This window comes from Hyperolius riggenbachi, chromosome 4 (genome assembly GCF_040937935.1).
Source record: "Hyperolius riggenbachi isolate aHypRig1 chromosome 4, aHypRig1.pri, whole genome shotgun sequence".
In the NCBI taxonomy this organism is placed as follows: Eukaryota; Metazoa; Chordata; class Amphibia; order Anura; family Hyperoliidae; genus Hyperolius; species Hyperolius riggenbachi.
In genome coordinates, this window is record NC_090649.1 from 307,811,849 (window position 1) to 307,830,868 (window position 19,020).

At 45.6% G+C, this 19,020-nt stretch overlaps 1 protein-coding gene across 3 annotated transcripts in view; it reads left to right on the forward strand.

Annotated features, from left to right (window-relative positions):
* LOC137503914 (armadillo repeat-containing protein 1-like) overlaps positions 1-19,020 on the forward strand; it is a 52,672-nt gene that overhangs the window by 15,399 nt on the left and 18,253 nt on the right. For 2 of the 3 annotated variants that reach the window (XM_068231634.1, XM_068231633.1), the window contains exons 3-4: positions 5,967-6,144; positions 15,953-16,069. In XM_068231634.1, the coding sequence (XP_068087735.1) occupies positions 5,967-6,144; positions 15,953-16,069 (295 nt within the window). The remainder of the gene's footprint in view (positions 1-5,966; positions 6,145-15,952; positions 16,070-19,020) is intronic. The other variant, XM_068231635.1, reaches the window with a different exon arrangement.

A 19,020-nucleotide genomic window follows, 5' to 3' on the forward strand; every position in this document is an offset into this window, starting at 1 on the left:
TTCATTCTTTACTGTTCAGCTTGCTTCTTACCAGCCCTAATAAAATCCCTGACTGAGCATTCAGTCTGGCTTTGCTATAATGACTTAGCTATAATGATTCCTGAGCAGAGCCACAAGGGGTCAGGCTTGGGCTTGAAAAGACACCAGAAAAGACAGACTCGGCTATAATCTTTCCTGAGCAAAGCCAGACTGAATGCTCAGTCGGGGATTTTATCAGGGCTGATAAAAAAGCAAGCTCAGCAGTGAAGAATGAAACCGAGAGCAGGGTAGGTGTTTTCTCTAATGTTCCCACCCGAGACCCCGTGCGCATCGTGGCCAATCAGTGCCAGGCAGCGCTGAGGGGTGGATCGGGATCATGATCGTCGCCATGGTGACGGGGGAAGCCAAACAGGAAATCCCGTTCTGAACGGGATTTCCTGTTTGCTCTGATTGCCGGAGGCGATCGGAAGGGGCGGGAGGAGTGCTGCGCAGCCACCCTGGCGCAATCAATAGAACGCCAGGGTGGGTAACCTCCCTGGCGGTGCATTTCTGTCTGCAATTAGGAGTCAAAAGCGGTACCCTTTTTTTTTTTTTTTTTTTTTTTTTTTTTTTCTTCTTTTTTTTTTTTTTTTTTTTTTTTTTTCCCCTCAAGAATTTTAGACCTCCGATTCTTAAAGTGAACCTAAAGCCTACAAAAAAAAATGAGATGAACTCACCTGGGGCTTCCCTCAGCCCCCTGCAGCCGATCGGTGCCCTTGCAGCTCCGCTCCGATGCCTGTGCACCCGCCGGCGACGACTTCCGGTTTCGCCGTCACCGGCCGACAGGCATGGGAACGCGAGTGATTGTTCGCGTTCCCAGCCTGTATATCTCCCCCTATGCTGCTATTGCGGCCAGGAGGTCGCAATAGCAGCATAGGGGGCGATATACAGGCTGGGAACGCGAACAATCACTCGCGTTCCCATGCCTGTCGGCCGGTGACGGCGAAACCGGAAGTCGTCGCCGGCGGGTGCACAGGCATCGGAGCGGAGCTGCGAGGGCACCGATCGGCTGCAGGGGACTGAGGGAAGCCCCAGGTGAGTTCATCTCATTTTTTTTTTTTTTTTTTTTTTGTAGGCTTTAGGTTCACTTTCAGTCTTAACTCACCAAAATTTATCGAAATAAATGCCTGGTAGACATTCTGCATATAAATAATACTGGAATACAAATTTGCTGAAATAATTACCATACATTTATCAATAAACTGAAAAAAAAAATAAGAAAACTACAAATAAGGCAGCAAGCAGATAATCATACACTATGTACATACACGTATACTTAGTACACCTCCCGTGTATGATAAGTTTTAAAGTGGGGAGCAGCACAGAGTCCAACATTGCAGTCAGGGCAGTAGATGCGTGACTCCTGTCTGACTTCTTGGCCCCTCTCATCAGTCTTGGAGCAGCAAACCACAAATGTCCTGGTAGGTGTGATATATTTTTTTTTTTTATTTTGGGGCAGTGAGGTATGTGCTCCGGTAAGTGACAGCCAGTGAGTCGCTCCGGGTTAACGACATAGGAGGCACGGCACCCCGTTCTGGCATCTGCTGCAGTCCCGTACCTCAAGCAGATACACTCGCACATCTTCCATATGTAGTCTGCGTGTGTAATTGGCCTTTCACTGCGCTGCTTGTAAACCTGCGGCTTCTGAATTTCTTTTCCTCCTTGTTCTGGTAGGGACAGTGGAGGTGTCGTGGACCGTGGAAAGGAGACAAACGTCTTTTTTTTTTTTTTTTTTATCCCACCATTGGAGAGCCAGCATCTTCCCCTTCTGCCAAGCAGCTATGTCCCTGGGTTTCAACTTCCGCTTCCCAAAAGATGTTGGCATCTCCCGCCTGTTCAGCCTAACTGTGCCATAGGCATCAGTGCGATGCTTTATAAGGATCTCAAAGAGTTCTGGGGAGGAATAAATATTATCCGTGGAGATACAATATCCCTTGTCCAGTAACGGCTCAGAAAGTGATAAAACTGAACTTGTCGCCACTCCATAGTCGCTGAACCGGGGATTGAACTTTGTTCCCTTTCTGGTGTACAAAACTGTTCCAAATGTACCTGGTTGAAGACTCACACAGTTTGTAAGATTTTATGCCAAAGCGGGCCTGCTTAGAAGCTATAAATTGCTGCCAGCTCAGCCTCCCCTTGTAAGCCATCAGGCTCTGGAACATAAGTGGTCCTGAAGTTGTCCACCACCATCTCGTACACTTCCCAGATTTTTTTTTCAGTTTGGGAGCAGGGTGAGTGGACTCCTCAAAGGTGTCGTTATTGGCGAAGTGGAGAAATTTCATGATGAGCAAAAACCGGTACTCTCTCATCACCGTACCAAAGAATGGGGTCTATTATTTTGTTGGTGGTCCAATACCACTTCTGCAGGGGCTTCCACACCACTCCCTGCAGAATAAGGCCCAAAAATAACCAAATATCTTCTTTGGTGACCGGCTCCGAGGTCCTGCTTCTTGAAAAAGTGTGACGTGGAGCAGCCAGTTGTTGAGTGGCATTACGATTAGTCTCCTCCACAATCTTCTCAATAACGGCCTCATCAAAAGAGCTGCAGGTAGACCAGGGGGTTGTGCTCACACACTTTCTTCAGGCCAGGCTCCCCAGTAAAAGGAAAATGGGGGGCGGTGCCTGAGAAAGGTCAATGGGGCACCAGACCCGGACATCCCTGACCTCAGTGGTGATGGAATCACTCTCGCTGTCGCTACCTGGGTCGGATGAGAGATCCCCAGGTGCGTCACTGTCGCTTGAGTCCGCCAGTGACTGCAAATCGCTGTCCTCCAACTCCACCAGCGATTCCGCAGCAAGATGCCTTCTGGAAGCCATAGCAAACTACAGGCAGACAGAGGTCGATGAAAACTGCAAGCAGAGAATTGTCAAATCCACACATTATTTTTTTTTTACCTTCTTTCTCCCTCCTTCCACCACGCCGCCCCCAACGTCACGCCGCACCGCCGCTCCGTGTAACAGATTGCCCGCCAGGTCCCCGGAAAATCAAAGAGGTAATGGGGACTACCGCGGCCGGGAGTGAGAGGCCTGGGCCCCGCTATGCAGTGCTAATTGCACAGGAACAGAGTGCGCGCAGTGTTTCTAGCCAGCCCGACCTGTGTTCGGGCTTACCGCTTTCAGCACACAAAGCGGAGCCCGAACACAGGTTGGGCTTACCGCCAGGGGGGTTAACGATGATACCCTTTTTGGTACAAAAAAAAAAAATCTATCTAAATCATTGGATTACCAATACAATCCCAGACATGAAAGATCTTCTTATAAATGGAGAACTCAAACCTTTCTCTCAACTACAAACAGAACTTTCCTTACCTGCATCTGAATTTCTCAGCTATCTGCAGCTTAAAGAGACTCCGTAACAAAAATTGCATCCTGTTTTTTATCATCCTACAAGTTCAAAAAGCTATTCTAATGTGTTCTGGCTTACTGCAGCACTTTGTACTTTCACAGTCTCTGTAATAAATCAACTTATCTCTCTCTTGTCAGACTTGTCAGCCTGTGTCTGGAAGGCTGCCAAGTTCTTCAGTGTTGTGGTTCTGGTATGAACTCCCCCTTCCAGACCCCTCTATGCACACTGCCTGTGTATTATTTAGATTAGAGCAGCTTCTCTCTTCTCTCTTATCTTTTACAAGCTGGATAAATTGTCCTCTGAGCTGGCTGGGCTTTCACATAGTGAGGAATTACAGACAAGGGCAAAGCTGTTTGCAGGAAGAAAAGAGCAGCCTGAAACTTCAGTGCATGAGAGATGCAGGGGGAAAGAAACACACAAATGATCTCTTGAGATTCAAAAGGAAGGCTGTATACAGCCTGATTGTGTATGGATGTATTTTCTATGTGTGGACATACTGTACAAAAACCTACTTCCTGTTTTGGTGGCCATTTTGTTTGTTTATAAACAAACTTTTTAAAACTGTTTTTAACCACTTTTAATGCGGCGGGGAGCGGCGAAATTGTGACAGAGGGTAATAGGAGATGTCCCCTAACACACTGGTATGTTTACTTTTGTGCGATTTTAACAATACAGATTCTCTTTAAACAACTTGGGCCCTCTATACAAAACAAGATACCTGCCTTCCCTAAAGCCATCTTTCAATTTGTTTGTGCAACAACCCCAGTAAAATAGGCATCTCTGTGTTACATGCAAATCCTTAGGTCTTCTGAAAACTGCATTCTAAAATATGTGAAATATTGGTCTTATGAGTTGAGTATAGATATTTCAGTTGAACAAGTAAGACTAGCGTCTTCGCATGTAGCAAAATATTCAAAATGCAACACCCACTGGGAAACGTTCCAAAAGATCTTACTGCACTGGTGCTCTACTCCTTCACGCCTATCTAAACTCAAAGGTGGTCCTTCTCCCGACTGCTGGAGAAACTGTAATCTCCTGGGTACATTACCTCATATATTATGGTATTGCAAACCTATTCTAGCCCTCTGGAAGGAAATTAATACTTACATTTCATCTACTATATGGTCCTCCTTCAAACTAACCCCTCAACTGGCTATACTACATGTTGGCCTAGACAACATTCCAGTCCCTTACAGATTGGAAATTACTCAGATCCTATGTGTTACCCGACATCTTATGGTATTGGACTGGCGTGTCCCATTTCCCCCCCTACATTCTCACAAATCATAGCCCAAACCACCATAAACATGAGTATGGAGAAAAATCTACGACACACTATTGCCCAACCGCCCTACTGTCCTACCTTCATGATTTTAAGCGAGTCCCTTTTGTAACATGCAAACACATATTACAGATATAGCTCCAAGTATGATTTCTTGTTATCTTGTTCTGGTTTTAAACCTTATAATGTTAAATTTTAACTTTGAATGTTTTTTCTGTATATTCCAAATGCTGAATGTATGTTCTTCTTCAGATACATATTTTCTACATTATTGTATCCATGCAATAAAAATATGGAGAAAAAAAAATCTGACCAACGTTCAATTTTTCCCCAATTATGAAAAAAATGATTTACAAGTTAGAAAAGAATTGCTTGGGTCTGTACATTAATTGACTACCTACCCTACACCATTCAATTGTTATAAAAATTTATCAGAAAAATCCAGCCCTCCCAATCTTCTTTTAAAACAGTAAACAGTAAACAGTACATTAGATCTGATTTTCTCTAACGAATGAATTTTTATTTTTCGGGACAACCAATTGTTTTTATCAAATTGCTGTAAAATTGGATCATTTCATTGTATGGTGTGGGGCCACCTTAAAGCTGGGTATAGACATCAGATAAAAAAAATCTTTGGCAGATGAGGAATCACTCTGCCGTACAGGTTTGTCACAGATGTTTTGAAATAGTGATTGTTGTAAAGATGCTGTACACAGGCAAAAGACTAGAGAAATGTTTTTGTAGTCCATTTACTTCTTTCTTTTTCACGCATGCGCTGTGCAAATAAAGGTTAAATATCTGCAGATCTCATTATTTAATGAACAGTCATTTGCAGATCTGATCCACCAGGTTGAATTTGAAAGATCAAGAGACAAATATCTTTAGTCTGTCTTTTGAAGCCATTTGCAATTTTTTTTTCAAAGATCATCTGCAGATCGGTCTTTGATCTTTTATTTTTCAAAGACGTTTATCTGACATCTGTAACTAACTCTAGGGCTCTTCTCCACAGAAAAAACCCAACAGCATCCCAATTTTCATTTGTAAAACAAGTGTTGTGGGAGTATTGAAAATTGATTACAGGCCAATTGAAAACGGACACAAAATGCAACATGTAGAACTAATGCAATTGGCAAAACGAGGGGCAATGCCATTAACAAGTTAATCGGTACCCTTGAGATTGGCAAAATGCGCTCTGATAATTAAATTGGAGTGCTGCCAGTAGATAAAGGGCCCTTTTCCCTGCAAAAGGTGAGAAACTGTAGCTGGTCTGCAGCAGTGTTGCTGCTTGATTTATTTCTTTTTTTCCCCCTTTCTCTCCAGATGTGATGTCAATTACCATATTAGACAACGTGCACAGACCGTGTACAGAGCTCTTGCTCCATCTGTTGCAATGCACACACCAGAACAAAGATGCAGAAAAAGTAAAACACCGTTCTTCTTTTCAAGTTGTAACAAAAGAGCAAAAACTGTAACACTGCACATCCATGGACTTGATCTGGTAAGAAAGAAGACCATGCTCGTTTCAGATATCCTGTTTTCAAATACATTTGATGTGGGAAGTCATATATTTTAAAAAAAAAAAAAATATGCATGTGCCGGGAGAGTGGTTGTGTCTTACAGCTAGTGCACACCACAAGATCTTTTTAACCACTTGCCGACCGCACACTCATACCGTGTGGCTGCAAAGTGGTAGCTGGAGGACCAGCGACGCAGATCTGCGTCGCCAGGTGCCTCCCTAATTAATCAGGAAAGGCCGCTCGCGCAAGCGGACGTTTCCTGTTAGATCACGGAGCGGGTCTCCGTGAATTGCCTGCGAGCCGCTGATCGCGGCTCGCAGACTAAATGTAAACGACATTGTACGGTGCTGCAGTAGCAGCAGCGCCGTAAGGCAGATCGGCGATCCCCGGCCAATCAGCGGCCGGGGATCGCCGCCATGTGACGGGACAGCCTGTCACTGGCTGCACAGGACGGATAGCGTCCTGTGCAGCCCAGATCACCAGGGGGGACAGGTAGGAGAGGGAGGGGGGCGGGGGGAATTTCGCCGCGGAGGGGGGCTTTGAGATGCTGCCCTCCTCCATACCCCCCCCCCCCCCCCCCCCCGCAACACCCAGGCAGGAGAGATCAGACCCCCCCTGCACATCATCCCCCATAGGGGGGAAAAAAGGGGGGCGATCTGATCCCTCTGCCTGCAACCTGATCTGTGCTGGGGGCTGCAGAGCCCACCCAGCACAGATCATAAAAAACAGTGCTGGTCCTTAAGGGGGGGTAAAGGCTGGGTCATCAAGTGGTTAAAGGAGTACTGTAGGGGGAAAAGGGGTACAAAAGAGTTGAACTCACCTGTGGCTTCTAATGGACCCCCACAGACGACCTGTGCCCACACAGCCACTCACCGATGCTCCGGTCCCTGCCTCCGGCTCACTTCCGGAATTTTCGACTTTTTTTTTTTTTTTAAAGTTTCTTTTTATTTAACTTTTGTAAACATATAACATTACATTTACACACCTGACCCTCACACGCAGGTGGGTGTCAGGTACACCAAAAAGAACGTAACATACACATGAATGCACATTGCTACTGTCCCCACTCACCCAGAATGTCCCCCTCCCCCCACCCGACCACCCCCATCACGTAACACTCATAATTTAATACTGGGATACTTATAAAGTAACTTTCAGATAATACTTCACATCAGAACATCTATAACTAAGTTACCACACAGTAAGGCACTCACATCACGTATCTAAGGAATAATTTGAATTACATGGCAGTGCTCTTATTGCTGGTCCATAGCTTCCAAATTTTATCAAATTTCTGAGGGCACCCTCTTGCCGCATATGCTGCTTTGTATAGATGCAGGGAATCGTTGACTAGTTGTTTCCAGTTTTGTATGGAAGGTGGAGCAGGATTTTTCCAATTTAATACTATTGCCTTTCTATAATAGTACAGTAGCAGCCCAACTAGCGTTCTCTGAGCTCGGGAGGGGGCAAGTTTGGTGGTATCTCCTAATAAGCAATAAAACGGCTCCATTGGAGTATGTACTTTAGTAATCTTAGATATGTAGTCACAGATGACTTTCCAACAGGGGGACAGCACTGGGCAGGACCAGAACATGTGATCTGTGTCTGCGGCGTTGCACCTCTAGCAGTGCACCGGGCTGGAAGAATTGAACCTGGATAGTTTTGAGGGAGTTACATATGCCCTGTGTAATATCTTAAATTGAATTAACCTGTCTCTGGTTGCTATTAAGTAGCTAAATGGTTTAACCCATATATCCTCCCACTCTTCATCATCTATAGATGCTATCAGGCCCTCCCATGACTGTTTAAACACCGTAAGGTGTGGTTCGGTCAGCAGTATAATGCATTGGTAAAGTGCTGAAAGGGCTTTTTTGAGGTTTTCACTTAGGAGTATGTCTTCCACATCAGAGGTGGCTATTCTAACCGGGTTTTTCTCAAATTGGGCAACAAACGCATGACGCAGCTGAAGGAACCTAAAGAAGTGCGAGTTTGTAAGAGAAATGTTCCTTCAGTACATCGAATTGCTTAATGTCACCCGCCTGTACTATATGTTCTAGGTGTGAAACTCCTTTACTTATCCAAACTGTTGGGTTAGGGATAGAGAAGAAATGTGACAGTCTAGGGTTGTTCCACAGAGGAGTGTGTGGAGAGAACTTGTTGTCAGGAGGTCGACACCATTTATGTACTAAGTCCCATGCTTTAATGACAGTTTTCATGTTATCTGTTAGCGGATATGGGGCTGTGGTACCTCTATATAGTATTTGTTTAAGAGCCCCGAAAGAGCCCAGCAGGGCTGCATCTAGTACCACCGCCGCATTTGTATGGTCTTGTGTGAGCCACCAATTAGCTGTCACCAACTGGCTAGCCAGGAAATATTTAAAGAAATCTGGAAAGGCCAATCCACCCTCCATCCATGGGCGCTGTAGCTTTTTAAGGCTAATTTTGGGGGTTTTATTATGCCAAATAAAACTAAGGCTGGAGGTCAGTTGTCTGAAAATTTCTTTGGGAATCCACATTGGGCAATTTCTGAATATATAAAGATACTTAGGAAGAAGTTTCATCTTAATTAAGTTGATTCTGCCAATAAGAGACAGTGGAAGGCATTGCCAAGCTGCCAGTTTTTGTTTGGTGTGTTGGACCAGTGGAATTACGTTATCTGCTATAAAATCCTTTGGGTCCTTGGAGATGAGGATACCTAAGTATTTGGTTTTAGAAACTACTTCCATTGGGACAATAGTTGAAAGTGTGGAATTTAACATTAGTAACTTGGATTTGGATTGGTTCACTTCTAATCCAGTGTATGGGGCGAAGTCAGTGAAAATTTTCATTGCTCCCGATATGGATGTTACAGGGTTGGTTAAGTATATTACCAAGTCGTCAGCATACAGGGATACCCTCTCCTCCAGCCCCCCGATACAGAAACCTTGTAGGTCAGAGCTCTAAGTGCAGTAGCAATAGGTTCCATCGCTAAGGCAAACAACGCTGGAGAGAGAGGGCATCCCTGCCTGGTACCCCTCAGGAGCATGATTCTTTCAGAGAGTTGCGTGCCGATTTTTATTTGTGAGGTGGGGTTTTTATATATGGTTTGCAGCCATGAGATGGTCCTGGCACCAAAGCCCAATTTAGCCAAAGTGGCCCAAAGGTACGGCCATTCCACTGAGTCAAAGGCTCGCTGGATGTCAACAAAGGCCAGTGCTCTAGGGTTGCCAGCCGGGGATTGAATATGGGTGAATATCCTCCTAAGGTTTATGTCCGTAGTTTTATGAGGCATAAAACCTGTTTGATCAGGGTTTACGATTTCTGTTATATGTTTATTTATCCTTTTAGTTAGGATCTTAGTTAATATTTTTAAGTCATTATTTAGTAGAGAAAACGGCCTATAAGACTGGCAATCTAAAGGGTCTTTATCTGGTTTTGGAATTAATATGACATGGGCCTGGTAGAAAGAAGGGGGGAGGTCGCCATTTGTAAGGCAGTTATTTAGAATATTTTTGAGGTAGGAGGCTAGTATGCGAGAGTGTCTCTTATAGAATTCAATAGGTAAACCGTCAGGCCCAGGTGATTTTTTTTGGGGGGGGAAGGATGCAATAGAGTCTATAATTTCCTCTTCTGTAATATCAGCCCCTATTTCGTTTGAGATAGTTTCTGATAGGGAAGGCATACTCAGTTTATTTAATAAAAGGGAATGATGTGCTGATGGCATATTGCATGTAGATTTGTATAAGTTTTTTGATAGTATTCCTGAAAGGTTTTAATTATAAGAGTAGGACATGCTGTAATTGTTCCAGCCGGAGTGCGTATTTCAGGTATATTAGTTTGGGCATTTGGGTTTTTGGCAAGATTGGCCAGGAGTTTCCCATTTTTATCCCCTCTCTCAAATGTCAGTTGCCTCCATTCCGTCAATGAAATCTTAGTGATATCCGTCATGTGTAAGTTTATAGTTCTCCGTGCATGCATGAGGTCATTAAAAGTGTCATCAGTAGGGGAGTCAGCATGAGCTTGAGCAGCCCTCCCAGCAGTGTCCTGGAGTGTGTTCAGTTCGCTATCGAATTTTTTCCGTTTTGCGGATATTTGGCTAATGTAATCCCCTCTAATGGTTGCTTTAAAGGAGTCCCACAGAGTTTGGTCATTTGCTGACTGGAGATTTAGATCCCAGTATTGTTGGATGGCTAAAGAGATCCTCTCCCCTATGTCCTTATCATTTACCCATTTAGGGTCCAGCCTCCAGACAGCTTTGTTGCGAGAGATATCAACATAGCATGTAATCTCCAAAGGGGCATGGTCTGAAAGACCACTGGGAAGGTACGAGGCTCCAGAGACACTGGTGAGAAAGTCTACGTTAGCAAACGCTAGGTCAATTCTCGAGGCTGTGCGGTGTACTGAGGAAAAATGTGAATATGCTGTTACGCTAGAGTTCTTCCACCTCCAGATTTCAGTCAGAGAAAGAGCATCGGCCCAGTTTGATAAGTTAGAGTTATGGGATCTAGTTGGGTTTGATGAGTCTTTACCTGCCTTAAGGATGTCGTTGAAGTCTCCTATAATTATTAATTTAGCTGGAAGGTATCTTTGCATGGCTGACGTCAGGGTAGTCAACACCTTATGAACAATATTCTTGTTAATAAAAATAGATACGCCCCTGGAAAAGGAGGAAAATGTGGAGTGAAAGGCCCTACCTATCCATGGCCTATTAAGTGATTTAGTAGATGCCCCGTCCATATGTGTTTCTTGTAATACCACTATGTGGGGTTTATATTTATTTATATACTGGAACATGAGGGATATCTTAAAGGGGGATCTTAATCCTCTAACGTTCCACGAAATGATTTTCAGGGGGGTCTCCATTTGTGCTTTGGAATAGTATTAATAGCGGTATCGGAGAGGGGAGCAGGCCCGGAGGATCCCAGGGAGCACGGGCAATCACCTTGCAATGCGACCAACATCATGTGCATATAACTAACACTTATGTCTGTAGTGAGACAACTAGCAAACGAAAAGAAAGAGAAACAAAAGAAAAAGATCAGTAAAGTACCCTGCTGCAGTGCTGGGAATACAACAACACAACTAGACCGCAGCTTTATACCCAATCGATAATGTAGGGCAGGGGTCCCCAACCTTTTTAAGCCCGGGGCCCACTATCCCGACCAAACTTTTCTCTGGGGCCCCCCCGGGGGGAGGGGGGCGTGGTTAGTGGCGGCGGCAGCCCCCCCTCTTTTCCCTGATTTTGAGTGTAGTATATAGGTAAGTAGGTATCTAGGTATAGTTGCCCCCAGTATAGGTAGCTAACACATTTGCCCCTGTATAAGGACTATAGTTGCCTCAGTATAGTTAGTTAGGTAGTATAGTTACCCCAGTATAGTTAGTATAGTTACCCCAGTATAGTTAGTACAGTTACCCCAGTATAGCAAGTACAGTTACCCCAGTATAGCAAGTACAGTTAGCCCAGTATAGCAAGTACAGTTAGCCCAGTATAGCAAGTACAGTTAGCCCAGTATACCTAGTACAGTTAGCCCAGTGTAGCCAGTACAGTTAGCCCAGTAGTTACCCCAGTATAGCTGCCCCAGTGTAGCTAGCAGAGGTGCCCTCTCCCCCCCGCGGCCGCCGCTCCTGTTACCTTATGAGCGGGCGTCCGCTTCCTTCCTTGTATTCCTCCAGCCTCGGCTCTCCTCTTCGCAGCATGTCGTATTACAGCAGCGGCTTCCTGTAGCGGCGATACGCATCACCGTTACTATGGGAACCGCTGTCCCGGCTCCCTTGGCTCCTTACAGCAGCCGTGCAGGAAGCGCTGCTGTAATACGACATGCTGCGAAGAGGAGAGCCGCGGCTGGAGGAATATAAGGAAGGAAGCGGCCGCCCGCTCATAAGGTAACAGGAGCGGCGGCCGCGGGGGGAGAGGGAGAAGCCGCGGCCCCCCGGAAATCTGCCCAAGGACCCCCAGGGGGCCGCGGCCCCCAGGTTGGGGACCCATGATGTAGGGGATGACCAAGAACACAAATCCTAATCACTACCCTACACCATCCAACCAGTACAAGGGACTGGTTGTATGAAGTGAACTACAAACTAACCCCACAAAACGAACATAAACAGAAGAAAGAAGTTAAATGAGGGCGGGCTTAACAGGTGGGCCGCCATCCAGCATCTCCCAGCTTGCGCCAGGGGTCCATATACATTCCTAGACTGTTTCCAACATTTAACACGGAGTATATCCTCTGAGTGTTGAGTTACACTAAGATCTTTACAACCTGTACGACCTATCTTCATATTATGGGAATCCGCAATGTACTTTGACGTGCGGGAACTTTCCACCAGGTTATCTTTTTCTGTCCTTTAATAATTTTCCTTAAAGAGACTCTGTAACAAAAATTGCATCCTGTTTTTTATCATCCTACAAGTTCCAAAAGCTATTCTAATGTGTTCTGGCTTACTGCAACACTTTGTACTATCACAGTCTCTGTAATAAATCAATGCATCTTTCCCTTGTCAGACTTGTCAGCCTGTGTCTGGAAGGCTGCCAAGTTCTTCAGTGTTGTGGTTCTGCTATGCACTCCCCCCTCAGGGGGGAAAGAAACACACAAATGATCTCTTGAGATTCAAAAGGAAGGCTGTATACAGCCTGCTGGTGTATGGATGTATTTTCTATGTGTGGACATACTGTACATCAACCTACTTCCTGTTTTGGTGGCCATTTTGTTTGTTTACAAACAAACTTTTAAAAACTGTTTTTTAACCACTTTTAATGCGGCGAAATTGTGACAGAGGGTAATAGGAGATGTCCCCTAACGCACTGGTATGTTTACTTTTGTGCGATTTTAAAAATATAGATTCTCTTTAAGGTTAGCCTTTTGGTAAGGCTGAGCGGGTTCGCTTATTAATTCTTCCTGGGGATAGAAGTTAGTTGATTTAATACTGGCCTCTAGTGGTATAAAGACAAAATCAATACCTCAATAATGATTATGGGCTAAGTGTATTTTGGAAAAACTATTATTTAGATAAGAATAATTAGGGAGCCGCAGAAGGATTACCATACTGCGTAAAATTTACCCTGTAAAGGAAGGTCAGCATTCTTTTACCACCAGCCGGTCGCTCCATGGTCGCACAGGTTGATATTCAGGCCCTGAGTAACTAATATGCGCTCATAGCCAACACCCACGATCAACTATATACAGAAGTATATTACCATCATTGTTGTTAAGTGTGCCCTCCTCCGCACGTTGTGCCAGCTGCGTCAGGCGGGGGCCCAGGCGACACACCGCACCAGGGGCCGGGGTGTAGACCCACCGAGGTGAAGTCCAGTAGCGGGGCCCCCACGTGCTGCACGCCCCGAGGCCGCCCGCCCCAGCAGGTCTCCACAGCACATCCAGCCCCCACAATAGAGAAAATGTAGCATCCTAACTAGCACCAAATCTGTCAGCCACAGGACCATCCGACAAAAACAACAGCAGAATAAAGTTAATTCCCTGGAGGGCAGTTTTCATGCATTGCTATTTTATAAAGTTTTACATGCTTATGTATTCTTAGCCGTAAAGTACTACTGATGGCCAGGTAGCAGACCGCCATAGGAGACCCAGTATCTTATGCAGGTGAAGAGCGGCATGTAGTTGCAATCCCCTCGGGAGGGAAGGGGGCATCACTGCAGATCAGTTCCAACACAGGTAACTTTGTTGGTGTCCAGGAGTACAGTTTCCCCTATTTAAAAAGTTATTAAGCATATGAGGAGGGCGTCCGCCATAGCCAGTTCAGAGTACCTGTCGTAGTTCAGGCTAGGTTAGCGGAACAGCCCGGCCCAGAAAAACAGGGGGGGTCCCGTGGCCTCCTAAGAGGTATTAGCATGGTCGGGGCATCAGCATAGATGTAGAAGCATAGAGGATAAATAATGTACTTGCCTAAGCTCTGGGTGAAGAGTTCTGCTTGGGAAGAGCGTCAATCCAGGACATAGCGTCCTCCGGTTTATCAAAAAATATCACTGACTCCCCATCTTGTATTCTTAACTTAGCTGGGAACATCATGACGTAGACTATTTTCCGTTCGCGTAGCTTAAGTTTGACCGTGGTGAAGGACTTGCGCAGCTTTTGAGTTTCCGCAGTAAAATCTGCAAACAACATCAACCTAACATTTTCAAAGTGTAGGTCGCCAGCCTTCCGGGCCGCCGCTAGGATAGAGTCTCTGTCCTGGTAGTTTAGAAGCTTGAATATCAGCGGCCTCGGGAGGGCCTCTCTTAGCAGGCATCCTATGGGCTCTTTCAATGTATAAGTATTGCGAGAACGTATCCTCCGGTAACAGCTTGCGGAGTAGAGTTTCCATGAATCTTGGGATATTCTCCCCTTCAGTGCCTTCCGGTAAACCCAGCAGCCTCAAATTGTTCCGCCTGTTGCGGTTCTCCGCATCTATAGCTCTTGCTTCTAGATTATCCAGCCTCTTCTCCATTCGTGGAATGGCGCGAACGTGCGACTGCTGTACATCTTCCAGGTCGGATACTCGGCGTTCCATTGCGCCCGTGCGCTCTCTCAGCACCGACATATCCTGACGCAATAGCCCCATACCTGCCTCATAAGCATCCATCTTTAGTGTAAGGGTGGCCTGGCAGTGCTTGATGGCGTCCATAATTTCAAATGGGTTAGGTAGGGCTGGGTGGTCGCCATCTTGATCTGCCTCGTGGTCTAACGCCAGTGGCACGGCAGGGGCCTGCAAGGGTTTGCTAACTGATGTCGGAGGCGCCAATGAGGTGCCGGGGCGCTCCGGAGAGGAGGCTTTCTCTGCTTTCCCCTTATCTTTTTCTTTATTTGCTCGGTTGCTGCGCTGGGACATCGTGATAGCTTCGTATGGGGAGTACCTCTCAGACGTTCTCTGCGACCTCGCCGGGCCCACCGCCTCGCCTCTGTCCGGGAGCAGGGGAGGGTATAGCTCTCCGTCTGACTGCGGGACCGGGTCGAATCTCTCCAGCTTTACTCAGGGTGTTGCAGAACCTTCAGAGAGTAGACACATTAAGTTTTGGGCTGAAACAGCGCTGGATAACCAGGGTTTCTCACTGCTGGATGGCGGAGCTCTGTGATTAAGCTGTTAGCCGTTCGCCATCTTGGCCACGCCCCGGAATTTTCGACTTTAAAGTCGGAAAAAAGCCACTATGCCTGTGTGGCCGCGTCCTCGCTCCTGCTGACATCACTGGGAGTGTACGGCGCAGACCCAGTATGGTCTGTGCCTGTGCCATACACTCCCGGTATGGCGCAGGTGCAGACCGTACTGGAGGCAGGGAACGGAGCATCGGTGAGTGGCTGTGCGGGCACAGGACTCCCTACCCCCTACCCCCTAAACGCTAGAGATTTTAAACGCTCTTGCTAATGCAATGCTATGGGGGATTTTTACAAAATCACATAGCTCCAAGGTGCACACACACATAGGATAACATTAGTAGGAGCTTTTAAAAGCAGGAAGCACTCATAAAAGCTTTTTTGGTGTGCACCAGCCCTCAGATAGGTAGCAGCTATTACTGCTGGGCCTGGAGCCATCCCATCCATCTCCACTTTTGCTTACAGGGTAACATTTTGTGGCCAGCACTGCAGCATCTTGTTATTATATGGGCTGGATCAGGTGATCTATGCTAATAGGAGAGAAAGATGTATTTTGTGTTGCCCTATGAGAGGGATGATGGGACACAAGCAGTCTTCTCAACAAAACTTGGAGTTCTAAGAGCCAGCTAGCTTATTTTACTATTTCTTGTGAAAAGTACAGGGTGCACACTAAATGTTGTGCATTGCTAAGTAAAATAAGTATAAACATTCCTATATCCAATTCTAGGAGAGAAAATCCCTTTGTGAAGAGGCATTACTAAAGGTAAAAGGAGTCATCAGCTTCACTTTTCAGATAACCAGGAGGAGATGCATGGTTAGAGTACAACCAGAATTAGCAACAGAGGTAAGACTTCAAAGGAAACGGCATATGCCAGATAAATTGGACATCAGCATTTTGATGGAGCAGACATAACTACAGTATGCTTACACTTATTTCCTACAGCTGATTTCTGCTGTTTGCCTTCATAGGAGCTACCATTTTATATATGATATAGCAAGGAAATGAACAGCGCTACTTAAAAACAGGCAAGTGCCTACCTGCAAAAGAGTGCAAGCCCCACTTGTGGGATATAATACACCCCGAGCATACACATGACCTGTCTACCACTGGAGGAGGATGTTAGTTTCCTGTAACAGCTTGCATGCAACCTATTAAGTACTCGTCCCTCCCACTGCGAAGAAGTCAATCCTCCATGGGAGGGGCCTAACACTAACTAACTAAATCCTAACCTATGTATATGCATAGCCTGGGTGCGGCTAATCAAGTAAAATCAAAATTGCGCAAAAGGTGGATCAGCGCAACACCAGGCTGCCTCCGAATGGCCTCCATCAGAGATGCGTTAACCCCCCCCCCCCAGGAACTACAAACGCACCTTGAACCCAAACAGAAGCTCTGCATATACACCAAAAGCATGGCTGTTAAGTGGGAGCATCTGACCAAAAACGAATTAAATTAGTACATGGCAAGGAAATGAACAGCGCTACTTAAAAACAGGCAAGTGCCTACCTGCAAAAGAGTGCAAGCCCCACTTGTGGGATATAATGCACACCGAGCATACACAGGACCTGTCTACCACTGGAGGATGTTGGTTTCCTATAACAGCTTGCATGCAACCTATTAAGTACTCGTCCCTGGAGGATTGACGTCTTCGCAGTGGGAGGGACGAGTACTTAATAGGTTGCATGCAAGCTGTTACAGGAAACCAACATCCTCCAGTGGTAGACAGGTCCTGTGTATGCTCGGTGTGTATTACATCCCACAAGTGGGGCTTGCACTCTTTTGCAGGTAGGCACTTGCCAGTTTTTAAGTAGCGCTGTTCATTTACTTGCTATGTAGTAATTTAATTCGTTTTTGGTCAGCTGCTCCCACTTAACAGCCATGCTTTTGGTGTATATGCAGAGCTTCTGTTTGGGTTCAAGGTGCGTTTGTAGTTCCTGGGGGGGCTCAGCGCATCTCTGATGGAGGCCATTCGGAGGCGGCCTGGTGTTGCGCTGATCCACCTTTTGCGCAATTTTATATATGATGTCAGCACTATGCAAGGGAAGTTTTTTTTTTTCAGGGCTATGGAGTCTGAGCAATTTTGGGTACCCGGAGTCTGAGTTGGAGTCTGAGTCATCATTTCGTAAACTTTGGAGTCGGGAGTCGGATGATTTTTATACAAAATCCACAGCCCTGGTAATAGACTAAGGAGTCGGAGCCATTTTGGGTACCCTGGAGTCGGCGGTTTCATAAACTGAGGAGTTGGAGTCGTAAGATTTTTGTACTGACTCCACAGCCCTGTTTTTTTTTTTTTTGTTTTTTTTATGGCAATTGTAAGTTTACTTTGCGCTGTCCCCTTAGGCTGTTTGTAGAAAGTGTGTCTGTCTATCTATCTATTCTCCTAATAAGACTCCCCCCCCACCCCCACCCCCACCACCACCACATAGGGGGACACAAGAACAAATAATAATTACACTGGCCATGAAGGGGGACACAGGAACAGCCAATGATTACACTGACCACATAAGGGAAGGCAGGTGGGTGGCATGGAAACAGCCAATTGCTTTTCCTGTGTCCCCCTATATTTGCATTCACAGTGGTATGTTGCGGAGCTGCATTATAAAATCTTATAAACGCAGCTTATTACGCTGCAATGCTGATCCTATGGGACGTTCACAGTGCAACGTTAGCATTGCATTGTAACATGTAGTGTTATGGTAACTCACTGCTGCAGTGCGTTACCTCTAAACGCACACCTTACCAGGTACAGGAAAACCTACTCTTCTTTGCCTGTATGCTTTCCTGTGCCTACTGTATGTGATGGTAACGCTACACTAATGTGAGTTACCACTTTTTTTTCGTGTCGTAATGCTGCGTAGTGACTTTAACATTGCATCACAAGGTAACGTCCCACTGTGAATGCGACCTAGAGGCTTTAGGTGTTGGAGAATGAGGGGTGTGTTTTGAAAGGAAATTCCAGAGGGAAGAAGCTCATGAGTTTTGTATATGCAAATATGAGGAGGAGATCCTAGTTGAGGACAAAGGGTTGTGTGTGGAGTAGAGATTGCGGTTGGGGTGGTATGTGGAAACTAGTGAGGAAATGTATAGGGGAGATGGATAGTGGAGAGCTTGGTATGTTAGATTAAGGAGCTTGAAATCAATCTTCTGGTTAATTTGCAGCCAATAAAGAGCTTGGCAGAGGGCAGCTGAGGAGCAAGATTAGAGGTGAAGTGGCCGAGTTCAGTATTGATTGGAGGCATGCTATTTGGTTAGTTGGTAGACCAAAGAGCAAGCTGTTGCAATAGTGGCACAAGCATTTTAGTCAGGTCCTGTGTGAGTAAGGGTTCTATGTGATCTACTTGTATGTTCATGAGTCAAAAATGACAAAAGGTGTTTAGAGAATGAATATGGCATGAGACCCATTCTTTCATAAATGGAGCAGTATAGTACACATAACTGTAATGGCCATGGTCACAACAACCACTACGTTACATAATGTACACATTACAGCACTCGCTTATGGACACTTGGCACTCGGTACCAACTACCATATTAGACTTGAGTAGCACCAAACGCATAATCCGCAGCGGGCACCACAAGTAAAGATCATTTGGTAGCACCCAAACACATATAGCAGTACAACTATACTTATAAAAAAAAACTTATCGGTAGTATTCACAATATGGTAAACCCCACATTTTAAAGGGAACCTTAATTGAGAGGGATATGGATGTTTCCTTTTAAACAATACCAGTTGATTGGCAGTCCTGCTGGTCTCTTTGGCTACAGTAGTGGCTGAATTACACCTGAAACAA